Genomic DNA, 26,015 nt, shown 5'->3' with positions numbered 1-26,015 from the left:
TGTTGAATATGCAATATGATACAAGTACCTTCTCTGAAACTTCGCGTCCATCATACGCAATCATGATGTTAACACAACGCAAAACATGTGTAAAGTCATGACTGGAGATGGCGCATTTGAACAATGCAAAATAAAATGCAAAGGAATAGAAGAAAACAACTGTAATGACACATTATCCCTCCTTGGTACCTGGTCCTTGGCTTTTGCTTCGCCGCAGTTATTCAATCTTCACAAACAAAACGCCCAAAACCAGCCCTATTAGGGTTTTATAAAACAAGCACTGGAGAGCAAAGAGGACATTCATTGACTTTAATGGGATGAACTGATCAACCATATCTAATAGAAATCATTGCCCCTGGCAAAAGCTGCTGTAGAATTGAATTACACATGGGACACAATGCTTTTACTGCTTCTTAGAAAACTGTAATTCAATATGTTTAGTACAGAGAAGAAACAGATAAAGTCCAAATTAAAACATTAAAAAAGTTTTGTTCTTCGTGAATTCTAAGTACAGCATGAACCTGTAGGTAAAATGACCGTGTATGTATAAATCCATGCGCCAACGTGAAACACAAATACGTGATCTACTCCCTGTCCCCTCATCCTGACGCGGAAAACTTCTTCCTTCAATAAACACGTTTAAACACGTTCTTGTGTGTTTGATTTGTGGAAAAAAAAGTGGGTCGTCACAGATTTTCCATTTCACGCGGATTAATCTTAATACTGCTGTGCAGTCAGAAGTAGATGTCTAAGTCTATTCGAACTTGAGCGCTGACAAAAAAAAAAAAAAAAAAAAAAAAAAAAAAGCGATCATGCCAAGTCTCCATCAAACTGGAGAGAGAGCGTTCAATTATAAAATATCACGTGGAAGAGAGAGAGGAAACCGACTTAAAAGCTCGCATTTTATATCGTCTCTGCTGGAGAAGGCGAGTCTTAAAGTTCCTTCAGAATGGGCAGTCTCCCCTCAGATGCATCTGGACGACAGCAGCATCGGGTCATGGAGAGGTGCCCCTAGCTTTACCAAGTATGGAGGAACGCCTTTCGGTGGCAGGGTTTTAAATTACTTTAGTAACGGTGACATATTCCGATAACCATGTATCTGTCGAATTATCTTCATAATTAATGTTTTAGCTAATTGTTTGATGGGTAGATTGTTCCGCGCACAGGGCGCACGGTGCGTGTGGTGACGTAGAGAGGACTTTGCTCCGAAGTATCTTTCACTTGACACCTGCTATTGCTGCTGTGCATCAGACTACAGATACAATGTTTTAATCTTGTATTGGTAGCGCACAGATGTGACGTCTGACAACCATAGGAAGAACACATCTATTCCCCATTCGCAGTACTAACCTGTATTCCCGATGTGCGTAACTGTAACGGAATTTTACGCACAAACACCAAACATCTCCAAACTTTCTGTTCTCTCCTCCCCAGCCCATGCACGCGGAGGTGTCACCTGCAGTTTCGGCGGAGAATACCAGCTTATCCGGTTTTTGTCAGCGGAATAGCGGTCCTTCTCCAGGCACACCGACTCAGACCATCAGCTCCGCCAGAAACCGCAGGGGGCCGTGAGTGCGCCGCGCCGGTGTGGGCTTCGTACGCACCGCAGAGAAGATGAACATCCAGGTTCTGCCAGAACACAAGCTCTCGTCGGTGGCCCCGTTGAAACAGTGCAATGTGGAGAAAAAGGAGGTAGAACTGATACTGGTGAAGGACCAGAATGGCGTCCAGTACACCAGTTCCTCCATCATTCCCAGCCCCGGTCACCGCACAGGTCCGCCCGGATCCATCTCCGAGGACGACCGAGAAACTTGGGGCAAGAAAATAGACTTTCTCCTGTCGGTGATTGGTTTCGCGGTGGATCTGGCCAATGTTTGGAGATTTCCTTACTTGTGCTACAAAAATGGAGGAGGTGAGTAAACCAAGTGTTGAATAATGCGCTAAAGAATACTGAAATTATTTCTTCATCGCTTCAGGTCTTCATTTAGAGGTCAGGTGTCAACAGGTTTCTATTTTAGCTTAAAAACATTTAAAAAATATCTTTAAACCGACCAGGCGTCATTTTTTTTTAGATCCGGTTTAGATTGGTTAGTCATTGCTGTAGCTCTAATTTTAGTTCCTTTCATCTAATCTAATAGTCCCAGGTGTATGAATGAGAGGGAGTGCATTTAGCTTTCATGATGAAGGAAATACCTCATTTTATCGAGGCGTGCGCATGGAAAACGTAACTGCAGAACATCTGCAGCTCTACTGTCAGACTAGAGTGACTGACAGTTTTGGAAAGTACTGCACAGTGAAGAGAAAGCCTCTTTTCCCGAAGTCACTAGAGCTTTAAAAATAACTCCTGAGTCTTCGGTTGTCAGATGACTCATGAAAAGTTTCAGCATCCACGTGGACATGATGAGAAATCCTTATGTTAGAATGTGTTTCTCATATGTGATTTAAAATAAGCCAGGAAACGTGGACACAAGAGGGACTGTTCGTTGCTTTCAAAACTAGTAAACACTGAAGCTGCACTGCAGTGAGAGAAAAAGATAAAGTACGGCATGTATGGTTGAACCAACAAAGGATTGTTTTAAACAGAGTGTTGTTTTACCTTCAACTCTCGTGACAACAGAGTGCTCACTAGAAGGTGAGCCCTGTCCTCTGTTTGTCTGAGTATCCATTCACACGGCAAAAAATATCCACATGTTGTGTTCAGTGTTCTCCGTAGTCACCTCTGGAGCGGGCCTGTCAATCACACTGGCCCTCAGCAAAATGTATTCATTACTGCGAATAATGTGTCATTTGTGATGGACAATGTCAAGAACAATTCAATTATGGGCGGTCATTTCCTTGTTGGTCGATGTGCAACTGAGGCACAGCATGAAAATAGCTGTGAGCTTTCCCAGTCTTTTTTTTTTTCTGGTTTCTAAGAATGTCAAGCTCTCTGCTGCTCATTTTCTCCCATTTTCCTTTTAGATATTATGTTTTGTCTTGCATTTATATCCTTATCAAACACAAGAGAAGAGAAGCTAAGATAAAAGGGCAGAAAAAAAACATCTAAATGTCATTGTTTTTCTCTCTTTCTTTTCAGGGGCCTTTTTGATTCCCTACATTCTCTTCTTGGTCATTGCGGGGATGCCATTGTTCTACATGGAACTCGCATTGGGCCAGTACAACAGGGAAGGGGCAGCTACGGTTTGGAAAATATGCCCCGTCTTTAAAGGTGAACGGTACAAGCACACGCACACACACAAACACAGCCTTCCTCCAACCTCTTAAACTGCGCTACCGACAGCTAAGTCGTGCTCTATTTTGCTTCTCCTCTGTGTCTTGCCCTTTAATTTCACCCCTTTGTTCCTGTCCTTTCCCCCGCAGAGGTTGATAAGAGTCACTTGTAACTAAAAATCTGTCACAGTGGCTTTTTCATCCCGCTGCATTTTTTTTTTTTCGTTTTCTGAAACCTCTCTCTGATTGCTCTTGCAACCTTGTGTCCCCGTCTATGTCCAAATGTCAATTTCAAAAGAGTGAAACAAAGCCAGACCAATTTCTACTCGGTGCCAGAGACAACAAGTTCAATTTCAAGTCAAATCAATTAAATTAATAAATCCCTGAAAAATAATCAAATGAGATCATGTGCCCCATTGCAGAGAAAAACTGCAAATGCATTAAAAAAAAAAAACTTGACTGACATTGATTTATGTTGCACAAACCTTAAACAGATGCTTTCATTGAGTTAATTGTAGCACCTGAGTATTAGAAATATCATATTTTTCCTGACATTTAACTGTAAGCCTAAGCTCGCCGAAACGTGTTTACCCTTTCTCATTTAGGAAATCTAACAACACACATTGTGTCTTCAGATACTGTCAGATAAGTAGCTCTGTCTGCACTACTTAAACGGTCAGTGTTTTTGTTGGCTGCGGCACTTAGGCGGGTTTGTTTTTTTCCTGCGCAGAACGAGTGGCTGACGGGTTTATGGGCTTCTCTGTTTCATGTAAGAACATCACATTCCAGTGGAGGCAAAAGAACACATCCCGAAATTCACCCCCTCGATAAAAAAAAAGAAAAAAAAAAGAAAATACAAAGCGATGAAAGCTACAATTAATGGCGAGTTGAAGTGTGAGGGTGAATGCTCTCTCAGCTTCTTTGAGAACTCCATCTGATAGCCTATCTGCGCTGTCGACGGAAAAATACCTAATTGCGATGATAAGATGATGAAGGCGACTCAGAGCACATGGCACGGTCCATATGGCCTCAGATGTGAAACAAAAACAACAATCATGCTAAATGTGATCTCAAGGGTATATGTACCCACTGGCTAGTTCATTAGGCACGCTACTGAAACTGCATTCTAATAAATGTTTGTGTTGAAAGGTGGAAACTCAACTGTATAGTCATTTTAAGTGATGCAGTTTGTGGTACTGTTAAACTGGACTGATGCAACACTACAGTGTACACCTCTGTTATTTAGCCCTAAGCCACTGACGAAAATGGGGCTGTCTAAATAACAGAAGCATTTATCAGACCACCAGAATACTACAAATCACACTGCAGCTACCAAAATGAAAACACAGTTCAATCAACAGCTCCCTCGGTTATTTCAAACGAATTATGAATACCATTACCTTCATGAAGTCAAGAATTAGTTCCGCATTGTTACATTGAATACATTAATTTTCACAAGTACATAAGCCTATAATTTGTGTCGTTCTTAGACTTATTTTCCATTTTTTTTTAAACAGATTTTTGAGCAGTGGCTGAAATACGCCTGTTTTTTTAGTCTGAAATGCATCTGCAATTGCAATGTTGATGCAGCAAGAAATAGTGTAGTTCTATGTAGCACAGAAACCATCATTTTCTTCTTCCTCCTCAGGTGTGGGCTACACTGTGATTCTCATAGCCCTCTATGTGGGCTTCTACTACAACGTCATCATCGCCTGGTCCCTCTACTACCTGTTCTCTTCGATGACAACCGAGCTGCCGTGGCTCGAGTGCGGCAACAGCTGGAATAGCCCCAACTGCACGGATCCCCAAAGCATCAACGGATCCGTCCTCGGCAACGGCACGTCCTACGCCAAGTACAAGATCACCCCGGCAGCAGAGTTCTATGAGTGAGTGATTTCTGTAAATCAGAGCCGCTTCTTTATCAGACTGAGAATGGTTTTAACTTTTACATGAACTGTCAGGGCTTTTTTGGGGGGGATTTTTGAAGTGAAATCATAATATATACCTTTTCTGACAAGTGCCCCAAGATCAACCAAACTAAAGAGCATGAGAAACCTGCCTTTAACGCTGTTGCTCGTGAAGGTAGAATGAATGAATATAAACAGTCATGGTATCCTGCGTAGACGGTGCTGTTGAAATGCACAGAATGATCATGATTTCAATGTTCTGGCCCACGTATATGATGTATACACTCCATTTGAACAAGTTAACCTCTGTCCACGTGACGATGGCCGGTCGCTGAAACGTGAGTAAGGGAGAAATTGTCCAGCCCTCAATGCTTGCACTATAAAAGGTGTGTACATAAAAGTTCAAATGCGCTCTTTGAAGTGCACGAAAAAAGCTCCAACTGTTTACACTTCAAAGACAACCAGTTCTTCCCCAGCTTCTGTGAAGACTGACTGTGCAGCCCAGAGGAAGTCTGTGAAATGACTTGGACAATACAAGGGACACATGCTAAGCATGACGCACAGAATACATTGAGGGTGCATCGTGGCCAGTGACTGACCTTCTTAATGGCATTCTGCTGAGCCATCTTGAACACTTTCTGTATTAATATTAAATCCCTTGCTATCAAAAGACTTTATGTACACGTTTTGTATACACGTAGATACACATGGAAAACGCCATTTTTAAAACATGCAGGTATTAGTATTATCACAAAAACTTACAAGAATTACAACAGACCCTCCAAAATGCAATGCAATATTACTCAAAGAGTTGATAAGGTACATGAGACCAGAGCTCCTTGGTGGAAATTAGTCTTTCTTTAAAGAAAGAAAAATCAGTACATGTTCACAGACACACTGACTACAATAGAGTACTTTTAGACAGATCTTGCTTGGAGGTTAGGTGCCGTAGGGGACAGTAAACCCTCCTGCTTACAGCTAGCTTTGTGCACAGGAGCCATGCCAAGGCATAGCAGGATAGAGACCAACTGAGTCAACAGCTCTCTTGCTTCACATCTTTCACTCTCCTGCATCCACCAGCCCATTTGAGTATAGCTTGTAGCACGATCATATTGTGCAGCAAAATTCAACAGCAACGCCAAGCGTAAAAACAGAACATTCCTTCAGACTTATTTCACAACTGAGCCGGCGTGCCTTGCTGCTTCATGGAGTTTATGCTCACCAACTGAGCTACTGTGTTAGTACTAAGCTTATATCATGGATGCATTGCATAACACAGTACAGTAGGCTAATTGTGGCTCACACACAGCCATTGTTGCCACAGTAACCCCGAACAAGTAATTTGATTGCTGATTACTTTACAAGTTATTTTGTTAGTTACATTTAGCAGCACGATCCCATTTACAACGTAGGACTGCCTGGCTAACGCTCCCCCACTTACTGGTTTTGCACCAAAGTCCAGCTTTTGTTGATCAGATGGTGGGGACCCCTATTTGCATCGCACCACCTGGTGGGACTTGCTCTGTTAGCTTCGCCTTGAAGTGCTGCAACTCCAAATGTTTCTTTAAATTCAGTGTTGTGTATTTGAAGCTAGATAGGGCTTTTTTTTGCCAGCATGGAGTTGACAGTGTGTATTTCCAATCCGAAGACAGACATTGCTCTCCTTCCTCCATTGTTGTCTGCGTGTGTGTCGTTGCGTGGTGTCACACGTGAGTTGTCCTCAAGCTGAAAACGTGACTTGTCTCGTACGTAACATCACTCCCCCAATAAGAGGAAGGAAAAGGAAGGAAAAATAACTCTTTTAGTCAGAAAAAAATGGGAAAAACAGTAACGCACAGTGACTTGGATAAGTAACTTTAATCTGATTACTGGGTTGGAAATAGTCAGATTAGAGTAATGGCATCATTGCACACAGCCAGTGATCACATGCAACTAAACTGTACCTGTTTATGTTAGTATTTCACCAAGTTCAGTTAAAGTGCAAGTTCAGGGTCTTGTTACTTAACGCAACCTTGCGTCAAAGAAAGCTGAGACTTTCTGCCACCCAAAGACAGGGCGACAATATACGGCCATAGCATTCACATGCTGTCACCTAATAAAGTTAAAATAGCAAACGTGCGAGCAAATAGTTGCCTATTTATAAAACCAGGACATATGTTTCCACGTACATTTAAGGCTGTGTTTCTGGTCACCTGATGAATGTTCAGTCCACTGCTTACTTTCCTTAGTATTGTTTCCTGTGTCTCCGTTAATCTAGTTTCTGATAATAACTACCACTTTAGCACCCGCTCTGCTGTGTTCAACAGCTACTTGCTGAGTAGGCCTTATCAGTTGCCAATTTGTTGGTGGGAAGGCAATGTCCAATGTTCAAGCAATACATCTGCAGGCTGTAAAATTCAAACAATGAGCTGAAAGGTGCTAAAACACTCCATAGAGCTGAGGGGGAATGGGCGATTACTCTTTAGGGGTTTGTGTCAACAACAAAACCCTTGATGGTTTGTTTAGTCTGAGACATCGTCCTTGGTTGTCCATTACAAGACAACAAGAGATTGCCAGTTGTGTTCTCATTATTGGAAATATTCTGTTTAGTTTAGGGGGTGGCGTCTTGGCTAGAATTTGCCTGATGATTTCGGTGTCAGCCCAACCGCCGGAAGTTTCTGACATGTGTTTAAATTACCCTTCTTCACCTTCAGATGTCTGTTTTTTGTTGTGAATTCTCAGTTCAATGAGTTGCTGTTTTTACAGATGGACTCAGCTGGACGTTGTAAACAATATGAACGTTTGGTCTAACTGATCACGTCATTTAATGCGTGGTCTCACCGATCACATTTCATTATGGATCACGTCATATCATGTATGACAACACGGTAACACACGGTTAATGTAAAACATTGCTGTTGATGCCAGTCATACTGAAACTCTCTGTCATCGTGTTTCTTCGTAGGCGGCAGGTCTTGCATAATTAAACGAAGAATATCAAATATATTGAAACATTTTACAAACATCACGCATCAACAAGCCTTTTAAACACCAGGGGTTCTCACTAAATATTTAGACTGGTCCATCATCACAATGAACTGCTAACAGAAGAATGGCACAATTTACAAATAATTACAAATAATTATCAATTGTTAATATCAGCTTAGCTCATCAAGAAAAAAAAAAGTTCCATGTCAAAATTTACATTATGCTGTTAAAAAAAAAAAAAAAAATATTGCGGCTGAGCTGAAAAAGCAGGTGTGACTTAAACATTACAAAATAATATGCTGTAAGCCTCCCTAACAACTCCCGGACGCGGTGTGGCCAGTATGGATGTGAAGTGTAAACTATGTGACAGGACTTGGAAGATATTAACTGGAAGAAGCCGTGTGAGGACAGCCAAAAACAATGGCCTCTGCCAAAAATCTGACCTGGAAACAAGAGATCTGCTGGGCTTCTTTTCCACGATTATTGAGATAACTTGCACAGAGATCAAAGAGACGCTGCAGCTGTTAAATCCCAAATCACTCAACTGTTGTCTCGTTACTCGAAGGCATACAAATCATGACGAAGACAGAGTCTTTCACTTCTCGAGCTGCCAGTAGGTTTTATAACAAGTGCATGTTAAATGTTGTTTTGGCTTTTTACAAAAATTACAGAGTACTAGGGTGCAGATATCATGAAACTAATCTTTTCTTAAATATAGAACCTGGATAGTCTTAATCGGAGCTACTCATTGTAAACAAAATAAACTCCACTGCACTCAAATGATATGTATGTCTTAGTCACTGTTACTTTTCTGTCCATCACTCCATAAAGCAGATTCAAATTATTTGATTGGGCCAGCAGATCTTTGCCAAACCGTAATCAGACCCCAACAGAGTAACTCCAGAGTGACTTCAGCCAAAATAAAATTTGTGTACGGGCAGTTGGCCTGGCTTTAAGGATAAAGGGCATTTCTTTTTATTATTCAGATCAGAAAATACTGTCAATAATCAGAAAAATTGGAATAAAACTGGAAAAATCTCCATTTTTGGTCTCTACTAATCCCCAAAATATCTGGGAATTTTAATGCTTTTAACTGCAACATGTGAACCAAATACATACACTACACAGTCAAAAGTTTTAGATCTCCAATATTTCTTTCTTTTTGGGTTGAAATGTATGCAGGTTAATGTCTCATGTTACTCTGAAATGAAATGGAATCAATGTATAATCCAAAATATATTCGAAACCTTTAACTCATTGGCTGATTTAACACACCTGTGACAATGGAAGAGAGACAGATGGAAGACAATGGAGACTTCTTCCCAGTTTTGTTGCAGAAGTTCCCAGAAACGTGTGGCACTTGTAGGGTGCTTTGCTTTCACTCTTCTGTCCAGTTCATCACAAACCAGCTCCATGGGGTTAAAGTCTAGAGCAGTGCTGCCCAACTCCCGTTCTCGAGGGCCACTGTCCTGCATGTTTTCGATGTTTCCCTCCTCCAACACACCTGATTCAAATGAATGGCTCCTTATCAGGTCGCTGCAGAGCTTGATGATGACCTGATCATTGGAATCAGGTGTGGTGGAGGTGGAAGTGTGGACCCAAATGCAACACACACAGATAAGACTGGGTGAAATAATAAACTAATGTCCAACAGCAGTGCAAAATAGGTTCAAATCTCAGGCCACAGAAAAGGTTAAAAACACAATGTAATGACTGCAGAAAGCCAGATGACATTGTTCATTACAAAGCTCATTAAAGTCAAGGTGAGCTGCAGGTTCATCTTCCTTTCAGTAGATTTAACACTCAGGGTTATGAATTTGGTATCAAGCCTGGTTTGAACCTACAACGTGTACGGCTATACCAGTGAAACTGTGAGTGACCTTCACTGACTGGGCGTGAGTGGCTAGTTGTGTCATGTTAGAGTTGGAGTTAATGAACGTTGAACAACACTTAGTTTTACTGAAATCACTCCAACTGAGAAAAGACAGAAGAGTAGAAAGTGTGCTCGTCTGGCCACTGAGATTCGTAGAAATGCATTTTGGACCAGTCGCAGCTGTTGTGGTCCATGTAGCTCAGATGAGGGCGTATAAGGTCCAGAGTCGTACGCCCTCACCTAAGCCACAGCCAAATTCTACACTTACGCCAAAGCTACGGCATGCAAGTGATGCACAACCGTAAATCTCACTTTTCCACCCGTCATTGTCATTGTAAATAGTAGCTTCTTTAAGGTTTTGGCAAAATTTGTGCTATTAATTCAAAATATCAATCTCAGTCCTTTGATATATACTAAACAAGATCTAAAGTTTATAATCTACTTGAAATATTAACATGGACACACACACTGGGCTGTTCCTCTTCAAGTTTCTCTGATGACTGGTACAATCAGTCAAATAGACTAATGTTATTAGCTTTTCCAGCTCAAGTTCAAAATAGTAACACATCCTATTTTTTGGGACAGTAATGACGACACTACTCTTAAGCAAACATCCGCGTCCGTTCGCTTTAGCTCTAGCCTGAAGCAGCCGCAACGATTCCATGTCAAGGATAACTAGACTTGATAAATAGACCTCATTTAAACCAAAAGATCGAATTACGTGGACACTTGAGAAGATTGCCTTCACTTCAATCACACACTCTATTTAACGTATTTGTTGAAAGGACTACTTTTAAAATAACATAGCCAGGCTCATGTGTAACAAATTAAATAAATCCAATTGAAATTAGGTAGAACCCCAAGCTGTGTTTTGATTCTCATGTCTTCACTCCTTTCTATTTATTTATCTTTGCATGCCCTGTTTCTCGTTTCGTAACTAACTATATGGCTGCATGTAATGGTGTGCCAGTCTCAAGTGTACGGAGAGCAGCTAATGGCAACAGCGAGTGTTAGGGTAGCAGGAGGACCAGCTCGCTGGGTTCGATAAGACTAAATGTGTTTAGAGTAACTAGACCAAAGGGACACAGTCTGATGTTATAGTGAGCATTTACTGGCAGTGTATAATCAATTCTATCAGATGAACAAGGAGGCCTTGGGGCATTACAACACTAACACGAGGCCTGCAGGTCAGAGCACAGACTCAAAATTTTCTCCCACAAATAAACTGTTGCTTTCACACTGCTATCTGCCTCCCCAAAGACAACATAGCTTTGAATTTATTATCAGCCAAAGATAAGTAAATGCTGAAGATGAGTTTCACAGATCCTACGGCCCCTTCAGAGTCTGTGTCTGAACATACTTCATTCAGCTTGCGTGCTCTTCTGTGTTTGTGTGTTGGTCTGTTGTGTAAGCAACCTGGGTATCAGATCCAGATCCATTTCCAGTGTTTATCAACCCGTGACATCACATGCCGACTAAATTGAATCTTTCTCGTGGAAAGTCTCAGGGCAAATGTGAAAGAACAAACGTGCTTTTAAATGTTTTGGTGCCAGATATTGATATCCAAATAAAATCCAATCTGCTCCCAGTGCGCTGGAGCAACATCTAACAAAGTGAAACATCGTGCAGTCGGTGTTGGTTGTTGGTGTCATGTTTGCTTATCAAGACTCCTTGCTGGGACAGACTGCTGAGGTCTTACTCGCTGTGCTGATCTCAAACACATTGTTATACCTTGAAGCACTCCCACCCGACATATGTGAACAGTAATGACTTTTAAACTGATGCTACATAACATTTTTAATTATAAATGTGGTGCATCTGGTATTAATACACAGTATGATACATCCAAAGTCCAACTATAACGTACCTACAGCTTAATTTAATTTTAATTTAATTACAAAACACAAGATATGTAGGTACTTCCACATAGGCGCACTGCATGCTAGTTAAGAAAAAGTAGGGCTGGGCGATACTGGGAGTTTTATTATCGATCAAGTAAATACAGGGCTAGTTTTGCCGATACTGATGCCTTTTCTTGAAATGTCATGCTTATCGAATAACTTCGTAATTTTCCCTTGATTATGATAAAATACAGGACAAATATTTAGGCAAATAAAACGTTTTTTCTTCACTAATTACAATATAAAACAATTTTTAACAGTGTAAAATTTAAATAATTTCCACAATTGTTTTAGAAAAAAGTCATTAGTGCAAAAATATGAAAAAGGAACAATGTAACAAAAATATAAATATAGCAATGTGAACAACGCAACAACAATGGAAAATAAAGTCAGGAACGGTAGTCAGTTGAGCAAAATAAGTAAACAAAAACAACGGCGTGCTAATAATAAATCTAATAATTGCTCAGAGAGGGAAAAGTTGGCTCATTCATTTTCCATGACTGAAGTGAGTCTGCATCCCATGTAATTGCCTTCTCTTCCGAGTACCGACACATATCAATAACCATCAGTGCCAGTTGTGCGATGCTGCTGTGATGCTAGGATTCAAGTGTTAAACTCTGTCCATATTCCACCTTTTACTGCAGATGGGGATGGAGAAGCTCGCATGAATGAGTAATTTGAACATATAGAAGAGAGGCTGTAATAAAAGTATCGATCTCACCACTGTAGTATCGATCCGATACCGATACTGGCCCTGGTTATCGATACTGTCAATATTGAGATCGATACGCCCAGCCCTACTGGCAAGCATTTCAACAAGGACAATGAGTAAAGTGACATTAGGCTTTAGTTGAGACGTTGGTTAATAGTACAGGATGCTATCAGACTTTGTCATTACACAGAGGTATTATAGTAATCACTATACAATCACGATCACTCATAAGGAAGGGGTCTCTGAAAATCATTGCACTGATCATTGATCACGGAACTGTGGTTGCTCATCTCCAGCAAGTCTGACATGTTAGTTGGTGCCCTCCATCACCATGATCAAAACTCAAAATTATACGAGGATATCTTCTGCTAGAATGGCTGAAATGTCTGCAAATTTTGACAGTGCCAGATGTGCAGCCTAATTGATAGGCTTATGTTAGATAAAACACATCTGCATTGGTGTTAACTAAATGAGTACAACATGTCGTAAAGTGTAAAACCGAGGTGACATGACAGCAGCAGGGTGAAATTATTGTTTGTTGAGACAGGAGTACTGTCACGTCTGTTACCAGAGGTTCTCTTTCCCATTCTTCATCTCCCATCTTTTGACAGCAGTTGTAGACTCCCCAGCTGTTGTAGAACCTGGGTGGCCCCGTTCAACAAAAGCATGACTCATTTTTTAGACACGACACCCACTCAAAAAAAATATAATGATGATAAAATACATGCCATTCCATAGAAGTACCATAGAATTAGTGCCAAAAGCAATTTTACTGGCAAGTACTTAAAACTTGCATGTGCTTTTGTTCAACATCGATGTTGAACATGAGCAGCGGCGTATACTGGGACACTCATGACACATCATTTCATCATCTACTAACAATTCAGATGCAAATATTTTTTTCAGAAAAGTGTGTGAAATTATAATCCAACTTAAAAGTGTAAAGTATAGTGCATGCTTGCAGATGTCATGACACCGTTGATCTGTCTGTCCCTACGTAGACGAGGCGTGCTGCATCTCCATGAAAGTAAGGGGATCCAGGACCTGGGCTTGCCCCGCTGGCAGTTGACCCTGTGCCTGGTTGTGGTGGTCTTCATCCTCTACTTCAGCCTGTGGAAAGGTGTCAAGTCTTCAGGGAAGGTACAGGCCTGGACCACCAAACAGCAGCTTTCTCCAGCCAGAATCAGTTTCTGACAACTTTAAGATGTTTAATAGATTAAAAGTTCTCGTAACCTAGACTCTGTGTCAGTACATTGTCAAGGAGGAGTGATAAACATTATGAGGACTGAATACTGCTTCTGCTCCACATTATGAATATTAAGTTTTAAAGTACTGACTTGTATTAGAGTAAAAACTGTCGCTGATTTTTAGGTTGCAATTACACCGTACAATTTAACACCATGAGTGCTGCTACATACAGCACTGGATCATTATGTTTAGTATTGTACATAATCTTGCAACCCAAACTGTAAGAAAAGGAGGAGTGGGATTTTTTTCATAATATACACGTCAATGGTTCAGTGAAATTCCATGCATTTATTCACCCCTTGCACTTGTTTGTTTTTTGGTGTGTGTGAATTAAGGTGGTGTACATTACAGCTACCATGCCCTACGTGGTCCTTTTTGTGTTGCTGATCCGAGGCATAACTCTGCCAGGGGCCATGAAAGGCATCAAAGCCTACCTCCACATTGACTTCAAGCGACTCAACAATCTAGAGGTGGGATGCTTGTTATGTACAACCTATCCGTGTGCTTTGAGGATCATTAGTGAGGAGAGAAGAATAACTCTCTGACTTTTCCGTTCACCTTATGTAGTGGGAGTACCAGTAATGTCAGGGCCTCCTTTCTGTCTTTCATTGGGTGGAGTAACTCGTGCTCTGGGGATTAAAGGCTAGATTCCATTCGAGCCTCCCGTACTGTACTGAGCTATATGAATGAATGTACTCTTCAAGTGCGTATTTAAGATAAGGATGAGGGCGTTTAAGGGTTGAGAAATAGTTCAGGTTTTGCAAAACATCTGTATGGCTGACCGTATGTGTAAACATACTGTAATCAACATAATTTTTCAAACCGGAGCAAGGCGGTCCTGCTCAGAACAAAATGTTCAGGTAAATAGAAATGTGTTTTTTCCAGAAGGTCACGCACCGATGTCGATAATGATTGATTAATTAGTAGTTTCAATTTTATTTATATGGCGTCAATAACAATACAAATTGTCTCAAGATGCTTGACAATAAGGCTGACTTTGTAGAAATAGAAAACAAAAGAGAAGAGAACAGCAGGGGAAATCAGATAAACGTACTGCACATTTGTCATAGATACATACATGTGACAAAAGCAAACATGTAGAATCTGATGACGATACAGGTACAAGATATAGCTAGTAATGTTTCACGTTTACATTCAAGTCAGCCTTAAATGTATGGTTTACATTTATCATTGTTTTACGGTCATTCAAAAAACCTTTTAATTTCTTTGTTACTTTTGCCATAGGTGTGGATTGATGCTGCCACCCAGATATTCTACTCGCTGGGTGCAGGATTTGGTGTACTCATTGCATTTGCTAGTTATAACAAGTTCAACAACAACTGCTACAGGTAGGGGCTTGCGTTGTATATTTGCTTGTCCACGGCCCACAACATAACATCCTGCCCATTTTAAGCGCTCCACATTTCCCATCTTGTAACTGGATCACGCAGCAGAGGTGATACCAATCAGTCCAGCTCACCCCAATGGCCAGGTGTTAACAGGACAGATAAAGTACAGGACAGGAAGAGTTGCCAGATAATAGCCAACGGCTATATTCTGACTAGCTCCTCTTCAGAAAAAAAAAAAACAGACATGAGTTTGTGGGCTAATCTTTTTCCACATTAATAGGTTGCAGTAGTGCTGGCAGAGGCAGATGCTGCTGGCGAAAAAAAAAAAAGACGAAAAAAATAGCAGCGTGAAACCACCATGGTTGTAAATATGCTACACTAAGCAAACAAAACCTATGTTGCTGGAGCAACACTGAATCCCTATAGCAATTATTGCTGAAATGATTTCACGCTGTGGTACCTCTGACTAAAAAATAAAATGCTTATTATCAAATAGATGATCTCCCAATTGGGGAGACATAATGCCAAGTGTCATCCAAGCAGAATATATGCTGCACTTGTGTTATAAGCATTATGAACATTATCCTCTCCGGTCCCCTTTCCTCCACCATCCTCAAGCCCAATCTGGGCCTCCTTTGCCTTCCTCTTCTCTCATGTCCCATTTAGAAATGCCTCTGGACTCCAGGCAGGTGGGATTTGCATTATGCCCTTGATGGCAAATGAGCAAATTTTAACTGTGTGCAAGGCAGCAGTCCGGAAGAGCTGGTGGTGCTAGAAAAACAAGCAGTGCGCAGGAAAAGGTCTACTGAAACGAAAAAGCGCGTCTTTCCTCACAAGCAAAACACACAACCCGCCAGCTCAGTGTAAAATTGTCAATTACAGCCACGGCTAAAGCTAAACCAACATGTCAGTCAATTTCTGGAAATGAAAGTGGAAATGAAAATAAACAGTTGCCCACTTGACGCTGACAAATATGCTATAGCAGAATAAAGAGTAATGTCATGCTGTTAAATAAATGGCACAGTATATCATTGCTCCCCATTCTGCTGTAGTACATTTTTGTTGTATGTGTCAAATGAAATAAAGCATTAGTCGAAATGAACACTTGACTATGACATTTTTTTATAAAACTACACCTAAAATAAATCTGAAATCTTGTACTACAGCTCAGCACCGCCAGACACTGAAAGGGAAACCGCTTGTGTGTAGTGACCAGAATGAGAAAAATATAAATTATCCATCTATATAAATCTATAAAAACACAGGATATAGAATAACAAAGGGTAATTTTTTACTTACGTGACTCAATGCAATGGAAAATAGGTTCCAACAATGTCTGTTACACAAAGAGAGTTATGATGGGGGCTCAGTGTCACTTTTAACACATGTTAGTGTGCATTAAGATGAATCATCTTCCGAATAGAATCCTTTGAAAAACTGAAATCAGCCCGGTAGAAAAGAATTAAGAGTGTCAGCAGCAATATAAAGATGCTCAGGTTTCTATGTAACTTGCTTTTGTTTTTGTGTTTTTTTTTTTTTTCACATCTAGGGATGCACTCTTGACCAGCACTGTGAACTGCGTTACTAGTTTCTTCTCAGGGTTTGCCATCTTCTCTGTGCTTGGATACATGGCTCACAAACATGGAGTGAACATAGAAGATGTGGCGACAGAGGGTGCGTTTTGGTGTTCTGGTGCTCGTTCAGACGCTGTCTTAAAACTGTGCATTGCTACAGTTGTTTCATCTTGTCTGTCACTTACTGTGGTTGCGTTTGTTAATGCAGTGCGTACCGGCCCCGCATAAATTTGCACTTCCAACATACGTAGTTTGTGACAATCTTGTCTGTTGTGCGTTCAGGGGCAGGTTTGGTGTTTATCATCTACCCTGAGGCAATTTCTACGCTACCAGGCTCAACGTTTTGGGCGATTGTGTTCTTCATCATGTTGCTGACTCTGGGAATCGACAGCTCGGTGAGTACTGGCAACAGCTACGACAGCTTTGTAGAGAATATTTGCAGTCATAAGAGTAAAAGTAGAAGTGGATGGTGGAATGGAAAGCTCTGCTTCACAGGATTATATGCTTAGATGCTGACATGAGATGTATAGTTCACACACAGTAATTCACAGTTGCTACTTTTCAATTTCCCCTAGAAATACGCAAAACCTAAATATCACAATTAAAAACTGGTAATATAAAAAAAACCTACATTTCCTCTCAAATATCGCTAAAACACTTTTCGAAGAGGTGATTTTTCAGACTTTTCGATATAAAAGTGTATAGCAAAGTGAAGTCTCGGCACTGATACAGGCACTGCTGCTTTAGAAAAAGGAGGGAATAAATACATTTCCTTATATATATATACACACCATCCAACAAAGACGGTATGTTATGCTTCCATGGCTTCTTCCTTGGCTTCTTCTATGGCCATGTGTGAAAACATCCGCACATGTGTCAGAAATGTCCACTTTCAAGGTCATGAATAGTGCAGGAGTCAGAATTTATATGAATGTGAAGGCCCCCCTATGCTCACCAGCTGCGGTTACCTTTGTTCTTAAAGTAAGCAAAGGCAAAATAATAACCTTACTACATAGTTCTCTGATTCGCTGGTGTTACACTATAGGACAAATGACTTACTGTCAAAATACTCTAGCTTGAGTCATAGAAGTAGAGTTGCCTTCTGGTGGTCTGTAACCACTGTACATCATTTTTTGACACTGAGGTGTGATCGTGCCCATCAGAAGGAACAGGACTAGTGTTTACTCAAGGAATATGGTGGACGCATACATTATTACATACATTATAGTGTATTGATATTAGCTTGCTGTATCTAATTTAGGAGAATAATTTAAATTAATAATTTCTAAAATGGGCATTGGCTTAAAAGTGCAAAACCCAAAGTGCATGGTAATAGCATCGGGTTTTTAGTCCATCCTAGGGCAGGAGTTGCCAATCTTAAGGTCGCCTGGGGGCCCGATATTGATTAAGATACAAGAAATAGTCAATTTCCTTATCCATCCAATAGCCCTTTTCTTGCAGATCATGCTAACCATATACACTTTATGATATTAAAAATGAAAACTTTACGAGCCTCCTCTCCATGTCATTTGCTGTTTACCTCCGTATGATAATGCTGTGCATACAGGACTTGTGAAAACGTAGCTACAGGTTTCACAATGCTTCAGCCTGTACTAATGTGCAGACATTAATCAAATGTTGATGGGAACAAGTGCTCATTTTAAATGAATAACGATTTCCCTTATGACTCAAAGCTTGGGAAAAACAGGAAAAACCTCAATGTGCATATGTGTAGAAAAGAGCAAAAACAATGTCTGCTGACATCACCAACTAAACCTTTGAACATAAAGTTCATGGCATGTTATATGTGAGAAGCTATGGAGTTCTCCCCAAAGGACCAATTTGTTATGGATAATACAAAATTGCCAGGACTTGCCTTGTATAGACATATAAAAATAACACATTAGTATTTTGTTTCCAGTTTTCTCTCCTAATACTTTTACCTTGGTTATAATTAATAATGCAACTAAGGCTCAAATATCTGAGCTATATGAATGAATCATATCTAGAAATACTATGAAATTATAAAACAAACACGCATGATGACTTGATGACAGGATGTCTAGCACCTTTGTGGTGCGTAAAGCTGTCAACACAAATGACTCTTGACAACTGATGGCGGAATTTATTGAAGTAAAAGTCAAATAATGTACAGTAAAATAATAATTTTAAATCTGTGGCTGCAATAGGTTGTTTTAAAAGAAAGCTGGCTTTTGAAACAATCTATTGTAGCCGCAGATTTCCACATGACATCTGCTCGGTGATTTACGGACGTAGTTAGAAAGTGGGGCTTTTAACAAATCTTTGTAAAGTGATGTATTAAAGATGATGAACTGCGGCGTATTAGGAGTGTGTATTTTATTTCGTTCTCTGGCTGAAGCTCAAAAGAAATCTAATGGAATCACTCGGGAACTTAACCACTGCTGACAGAAACACTCAGTTGTACAAATACACCCTGACCATTGGAGAACACTTTCAGTTGGAGAGCGATTACTGAGTGTGTTTGTGTCCCCCAGATGGGTGGTATGGAGGCTGTCATCACAGGTCTGACGGATGACTTCAAGATCCTCAAGAGAAACAGAAAGCTCTTCACCTTTGCCACAGCCTTTGGAACCTTCCTGTTTGCCTTGCTCTGCATTACTAATGTAAGCATCTAAGTTTGAGTATTTACTGATTTTCTTTATTAGATTTGTTAACATTAATAAACTTTGATTGCAACATATTTTACATACCTTGATCAGGCATAACATTAAAAAAACACTGTCAGGTGAAGTAACAACATTCTGTTAGCAGATACCACAGAACATCCTCACAAGGTCCATCAACTGATGAGTCATGAAACGTTGTGGAGGCACAACGGAGACCTACACAATACTGGGATTGTGGTCATAATGTTATGCCTGATCGGTGTGGTGAAAGTTACGCAAACTTGATACACAGGAGATTTAAACTGCATGTGACTTGTGTAGGAAAAATGATTAGGAGAGCTATTAAATCACACATTGATAAGCCAAGAGGATTTGGTTAAAGCTTCCATCCAGGAAACCCATAGTTAGTTTTGTCTGTGGACCCTATTTATTATCAAAGCAAAAGGATTACCGAAACTCAGGCCAGGATGGAAAGGTTTTACGTTAGCGATTCACATGGTTTCTACCCCTAATCAAATCAGCAGAGTTACTGAGAATGTGTATAATGCCTTTCGCATGCTGGTTTCCCGACACAAGGTACTGTGTGTGTCACTCCAGATGATAATCAGAGCTTTATTGTACCAACGTTCAGATGCTCAGCAGTTAATCTGTGTGTGCTTTTTCTCTGCCGTGATGTCAACTCGGACTTCAAATTGCCTCAAAGGGCAAAACAGGCCAACTATACTCCATCAATCATATTAAATGTGACGGGATCTTTCTGACTGCCTGCAGATTTATGTTCAGGGATCAATATTATGCTCCCCACCCAAACACATTCACTAAATATTCTGCTTCTTCTTTGCTGGTAGGGTGGGATCTATGTGCTGACCTTGTTAGATAAGTATGCAGCAGGCACTTCTATACTCTTTGGTGTGTTGATCGAGGCCATTGGAGTGTCGTGGTTTTATGGTAAGTTGGAGTTTCATTACTATTGGTTTTTTTTTTCATATTTAAGTTCTGCATATTGGCAGTAGCAACATTAGTCTTTAAAAGTGATAATGAAAATAGAAAGAAATTGACAGTTTTTTGTAGTAAAAGGGAGGAAATGTGCACTTGAATGAATCAGCGACAGAAACATCAAGTGTGATGCGAAGTTTTCTTTAAGTGAAGCGAAAATGGGAAAGATTGAAAACAGCCCATCTCTGCGCTTGCACAAGGTTGAGCAAGAACAATGGCACGGCATTTTCAAGTCAGAGAGAAGACATAGCACAAGTCATAAGACATGCACGCCGAATGATGTCAAGACCCTAAGAAATAGAAGGAACCTGGAGGGGTCCGTTTAAAGGGGCCCCCGTGGCAGTTAAATTGTGCAATCGCAGTGAAATATCACTGAATTAAATGAATAAATATTGCTAACATAATGGCTATTTGATGAAATAATGGGGCAATAATACCAGGAATATGTCAGTGGACATCCAGGGTGTTGACCATCAAGTGCTGTATTTCCTCTTTACTTGACGCAGACAGTTTAAAGCGGCCTACACTGATTATTCAATGTGTGTAAGTTTTACCACAGTAACCCTTGCTGTTACATTTTTCATACTCTCTCCAGGAGTGGACCGCTTCAGCGAAGATATTGAGCGAATGATGGGCTTTAAGCCAGGTCTCTACTGGAGGCTTTGCTGGAAATTTGTAAGCCCAGCTTTTCTGCTGGTGAGAGAAATTTAAGAACTGTAGTTTGTTGCGTTTTGTGTTGGGTCCACACTACACCAGCATCTGATCCTAGATCAAAACCTCTGCAGTTAACAGAAGTAGTTAAAAAAGTGTTGCACAAACCAACATGCTCGAACGCACAAAGTGTTTCAGTTATACACTGATTGTTTGGGATTTTGCTTTCTTAACCTACTCAACAGCTGAAGTAAATCAAAGTAATGAAATAACCTGCATAAAAGGAAGATGAAAGAAAAAAAAAACTCACTCAGCGGTTCAGATTCATCATCGGCAGTCAGGCATGTGCCCACGGGGAGGGTGGGGTAAGTGAGGATAGCTGAAACCTCAGTGTGCCTCCTAGTGAGCGCCTCTCTAGCAGGTGAATTTAGCTGTGTACGGCTCCACGTGTGTTAGAGGAAGCACATGTCCGTGTCCGCTGTTATCCAGGGGTGGGTGGAGACAGCCATGTGCTTCCTTGAATACAAATGGCTGTCTACACTCCCCCCCCTGGATAACAGTGGATGCTTGCAGGAATAATGACGGTCTGTTATAATACATTGTGAGGAAGAAAAGGGTACAAATGCAAAAATAAATGACCATTGTTACCGATATATTTCAGTATGTACAGAACAATGAGAAGCTTTTGTTCTTCTATGACTGTGCTTGTAGCGAGATGAGTAATGTGTCCTAGAGATTAATGCTACCGCGCCACACCCTGCCACTTACATTCCACTTCATCCAAGCTTTGCTAACACTGTTTGTAAATGTGCACATGACGTGCTGGAGTTTGTGACTGATTGCAGGTAAAAAATAAGGAGTAACATTTTTGGCATTAAAAGAGATAATTCTTTGAACAGTCAATGCATTTCACACAAACTACAACACAAAAAACATTTGCCTTTAAAACAGCTCTGGGTCTGCAGTGTATATTTGGCCGCTTGCTAGTAAGAGCTTTAGAGCTAACTGGAGTTCTTCTGGGGATTTTGACTGCCTCGGTTGATTCTGCCTCTTCATTTAATCACAGACTGACTTCATCATGGAGAGATGGGCTCTGCAGAGAAGACGCAATCAGCGGCACAGCTCTTTAATCTTGTTCTTGTAGATATTTCTGCACGAGCCTTACTGTGTGTTTGCCGTTATTGTTCTCCTGAATGCAGAATGAATTCGGCATTGGTCAGGCCTCTCCTGATGTTAATGTTTGATGAATAAGACTATAAACATTTAAAATGTTAACATTTGCACAGCACGTTATGCACCAACAGCTTGTCCATTATTCCTAATCGATGACATTTTCAATGGATGGAGTGCTTTGTCTTTTAGTATAAAGAAAACTAAGGAAACATGACTTTGAAAGACATTTAAAGGCACAGAGTTTACATAGAATCGTTTTTAAAGGGTTTGCATACAGGCTTTTTTTTTTTCTTTTTTTTTTTTACTTGTCTTACCTCTTTTCTTGCAAGGGCTTAAACATGTCCATTTTCTTATCCCCCGCTTTCTTCTCTTTTTCACAGTTCGTGGTAATAGCCAGCACTTTGACGTCGGGAGGCCTGAAGTACGATGACTATGTCTTCCCTAACTGGTCCAACGTATTGGGCTGGGGTGTGGCCATGTCCTCCATGCTGTTTGTTCCCTTTTACGCTATTTATAAATTCTTCAGCGTACCAGGAACGTTCAAAGAGGTCTGTATGCTAAGCATTTGTCACGTAAGGTGAAACCGTAACTAAAGCTGCTTTGCAAAACTGTTTAGGAAAATTGTCTCACGCTGACTCAAATTTCCGGCAGGATGATCGACGAAGGGTGGGATTATGGTAAAAACTAAACATTTTGACTGAGACGAACTTCTACTGATATCCTCTTAATGGGACAAATAAAATAAGAAATAATAAAAAACAGTCAAATGTAGTCTCTGGTAAATTATGTGAATGTCCATGATGGCCATGTAGGATTTTTTTTTTTAACTAAACTTTAAAACAACAATCCTCTGACATTGGCACTGTGAGAACACAGACAAATGAGATGAACACTTCAAAGCACTGGAAGTTTATGATCGCAATCATCAAAGCACCGTAGAGCTATTTTCATCCCTCAGCAGTGAACCAGTGTCAGCTTCACTCGACTGTAACAATTCCCACATCTCACTGGCATTTCCCCCTAATGGTCGGGGTTAAGGATTTCTCTCTGACTCTCAGGACATGGTGCACGTGTTCTTCCTAAAAAAAATAAAACCTCACCACTTCAGTTCAAGATCACCAGAATATACATGCCTCAGGTTCTTGAGAAGATTATTTTTTCACATCTTGTCTTGAATTGAATTCCCTCTCAAATGAAAGTCATCGCTTTTAAAAGTAAAAAGCCAGTGTAGATGATACACAATTGATGACACTGATTTGTGATTTGTGTGCTTTGCAGAGAATAGCCTACTGCATCACTCCAGAGCATGAACATCATCTGGTGGCTGAAGGAAATATACGGCAGTTCAAAGTAAGTGCTTTTTGGTGACAGTATTAACTGCAATTAGTACGGATCTGTACATGATAAAATGGGAAGTAATTTGTGCACCCACTATTATAAAAATGAAGAAAAATGATAATAAAAATAGGCAGCTAACAAGAAAAGATACATCAAGTAGGCAGTTGAAACGGAAGGGAACATTTATGAGATTTGATTACGCAACATGCACGACTGTCTCTTGCTTTTCCAGCTCAAGCACTGGTTGGCCATCTGATCACAAATACCCAAAATGCCGTCAGCCATCCTCACATCTGGTGTTTGGAGTTCCTGTGTGTCACCAGTGGTCAGACGGACAAGGAGGGCAACAGGGCCCCAACCTCTCTCAGCAGACACCCTCTTCTGCCTGTGCATTTAATACCCAAGGCCTTTGTTCTCAGCGGTGGCTTCGAGCACTTTGATTTCAGCGTCATGCCTGTTAACATTGTGAAATTTTCTACAGCTTCAACTCACAAGGGAGGGCACAGTTGACAAGTCATTTGTCCACGGGCATCATTATGGCTTTTATTTGCAGTTTAAATTCATCATGCATTTTGTTATGATTTTAGATATTTTGCGGTGTTACTATTAGCTGCGAAAGAAACAAAGGTAAAAAGTAAAACCCCCAAAGTTGGTTTTGTGTATAGTGATACGGGACAACCAAAATACGTCAGTTATTAACTAGCTTTTACCTCTGTGGCTATTTATGATTGAGTTATTGTTGGAAGAAAGTCTCTGTTCTTGCCATTCTGTTGGCACAGTGGCTTATCTGTGTCAGTGCCTTATAAAGTGGGACACTCTTTCCTTTCTTACAGTCCGTACACAAAGGAAAAAAAAAAAAAACTGCATTGACTCAGGAACCCAGTAACATCAAACCAGTTTGTCGATGGCACACATCTCGTGGTATTGACCCAGTCCTTTGACACTCAAGTCAACAGTCCATCAAGATCAAGCTCCTTAATAAAGAAAATAAAAGGCCAGACATAATGCTTTTTTTTTTTTTTTTTTATTGCCACGTTTTTTCGTTACGGAAATAAGGGAATAATGCATGCATCACTACAAAGCTTTAAAAGGAGAGCGTCAGGATTCATTGAACTCCACGCTTTGAAAAAGCCAGACTCACAACCAAGCCTCAATCTCATGGAAGGACTAAGGTGGTACCTGGTCAGTGCCTGGCTGCTCGCATACAGTGCAGGGGGGTGGAAAACATCACCAAAACAAATGGCAGAACTGTTACAGATAGTTTTGTATTATTGTTATGTGACTTTTACTTTTACATTTTATTTGTGTGTGTTCAGTGCTTTTGAGGGAACACGTGTGGCTTTTCCTCCAAAGAAACAAAGAGAGAAAGGAGAGAGAGTGTGTAGATGTGTGTATTGGGATTTTGTTGCCTCCATACAGTACGCTACTAGCGTACAGTACGTGGAGGACTGACAGCTGTCAAATGCCTCTGTCGCTGTACTGTATATTAACACTTATGTTAATTACATGACAGCAGCTCTTACATTTTCATTTGATACATGAATTGGGGCATTCCTCATTTGTCATCCCTACAGAAGTGCCAAGTTGTTTCTTTCAGAGTGATATGATTATCTTCTTTTTTTTATTATTATTTATTGGAATGAAGTTGAATTTTAACCTTGAATCATAACACCCTTACCGAAAGGAATAAAGCCACAAGGAAAAAAAAAGAAAACAAATATATGTGGGATATATAAGAAGATATAAAAATATATAAATATATTCTTTTGTTATATCTAATCTTGTATTTATCAAATTGTTTATAGCAAAACGTGAATGTAAAGTATTTTAAACGTAACTGTCTATAGTCCTGACATGGTGTTTGATGTATAGCTAAGATGAACTATTTAGAGAAAAAAAATATATATAAATATATATATATATATTCTTCAGTGTAACCCTGGGCTTCTTTGTCACATATGATTGTGAACAACATGCCCTGGCTTTCCTGGACTATGTTTACAGAAATATTGTGTACAATACCAATGTCCTGTTGAACGTGAGTGACAACTATCTATAAAGAAGTCTGAAGTATTCACAATATGATAATAAAGAATTTCTTCTACACCTACTCGACATTCTTGTGCTTTGTGCTCTAATTGAATGTTTAGTCAGTTTTGAGGGACTTTCAGCCATGGGTCCCTCTTTATCTGCAGCTATAGGAGCTACGTTTAGTTTTTTCTGCTGACGGAGGGCTTCTCACGGGGGCTGACTGGGCCTTTGCAGTGTCCCTTTGTCTGACCATTCTTTGAGGCAGCTGAGCTACTGAGGATCAATTTTCTTTGCTGCACACATGCCCCGTTCCCATGATCATTGATTAAACATCAATCGATCTTTTGAATTATCAGAATAAAACAAATTGAATTTTGTTTGGCACATTCATACACTGCATTGCATAATGATGTGCAAAGATCCTTCACCCAGTCCCG

At 40.3% G+C, this 26,015-nt stretch overlaps 1 protein-coding gene across 1 annotated transcript; it reads left to right on the top strand.

The window, feature by feature from the left end:
• Positions 1-613: 613 nt before the first annotated feature.
• Positions 614-25,657, top strand: slc6a2 (solute carrier family 6 member 2). Its single transcript, XM_047581403.1, has 15 exons — positions 614-1,024; positions 1,435-1,912; positions 3,077-3,208; positions 4,859-5,096; positions 13,572-13,710; positions 14,154-14,288; positions 15,064-15,167; positions 16,717-16,841; positions 17,024-17,136; positions 19,258-19,386; positions 20,238-20,337; positions 20,981-21,081; positions 22,590-22,757; positions 23,488-23,559; positions 23,780-25,657. Exons 2-15 carry the CDS (start codon positions 1,615-1,617, stop codon positions 23,801-23,803), a joined length of 1,878 nt encoding a protein of 625 aa, XP_047437359.1. The 5' UTR covers positions 614-1,024; positions 1,435-1,614; the 3' UTR covers positions 23,804-25,657.
• The last annotated feature ends 358 nt before the right edge of the window (positions 25,658-26,015 follow it).

Source organism: Mugil cephalus, chromosome 3 (genome assembly GCF_022458985.1).
Source record: "Mugil cephalus isolate CIBA_MC_2020 chromosome 3, CIBA_Mcephalus_1.1, whole genome shotgun sequence".
In the NCBI taxonomy this organism is placed as follows: Eukaryota; Metazoa; Chordata; class Actinopteri; order Mugiliformes; family Mugilidae; genus Mugil; species Mugil cephalus.
Note: the sequence above shows the minus strand (reverse complement) of the source record. Positions and strands in the feature narration are given on the sequence as shown.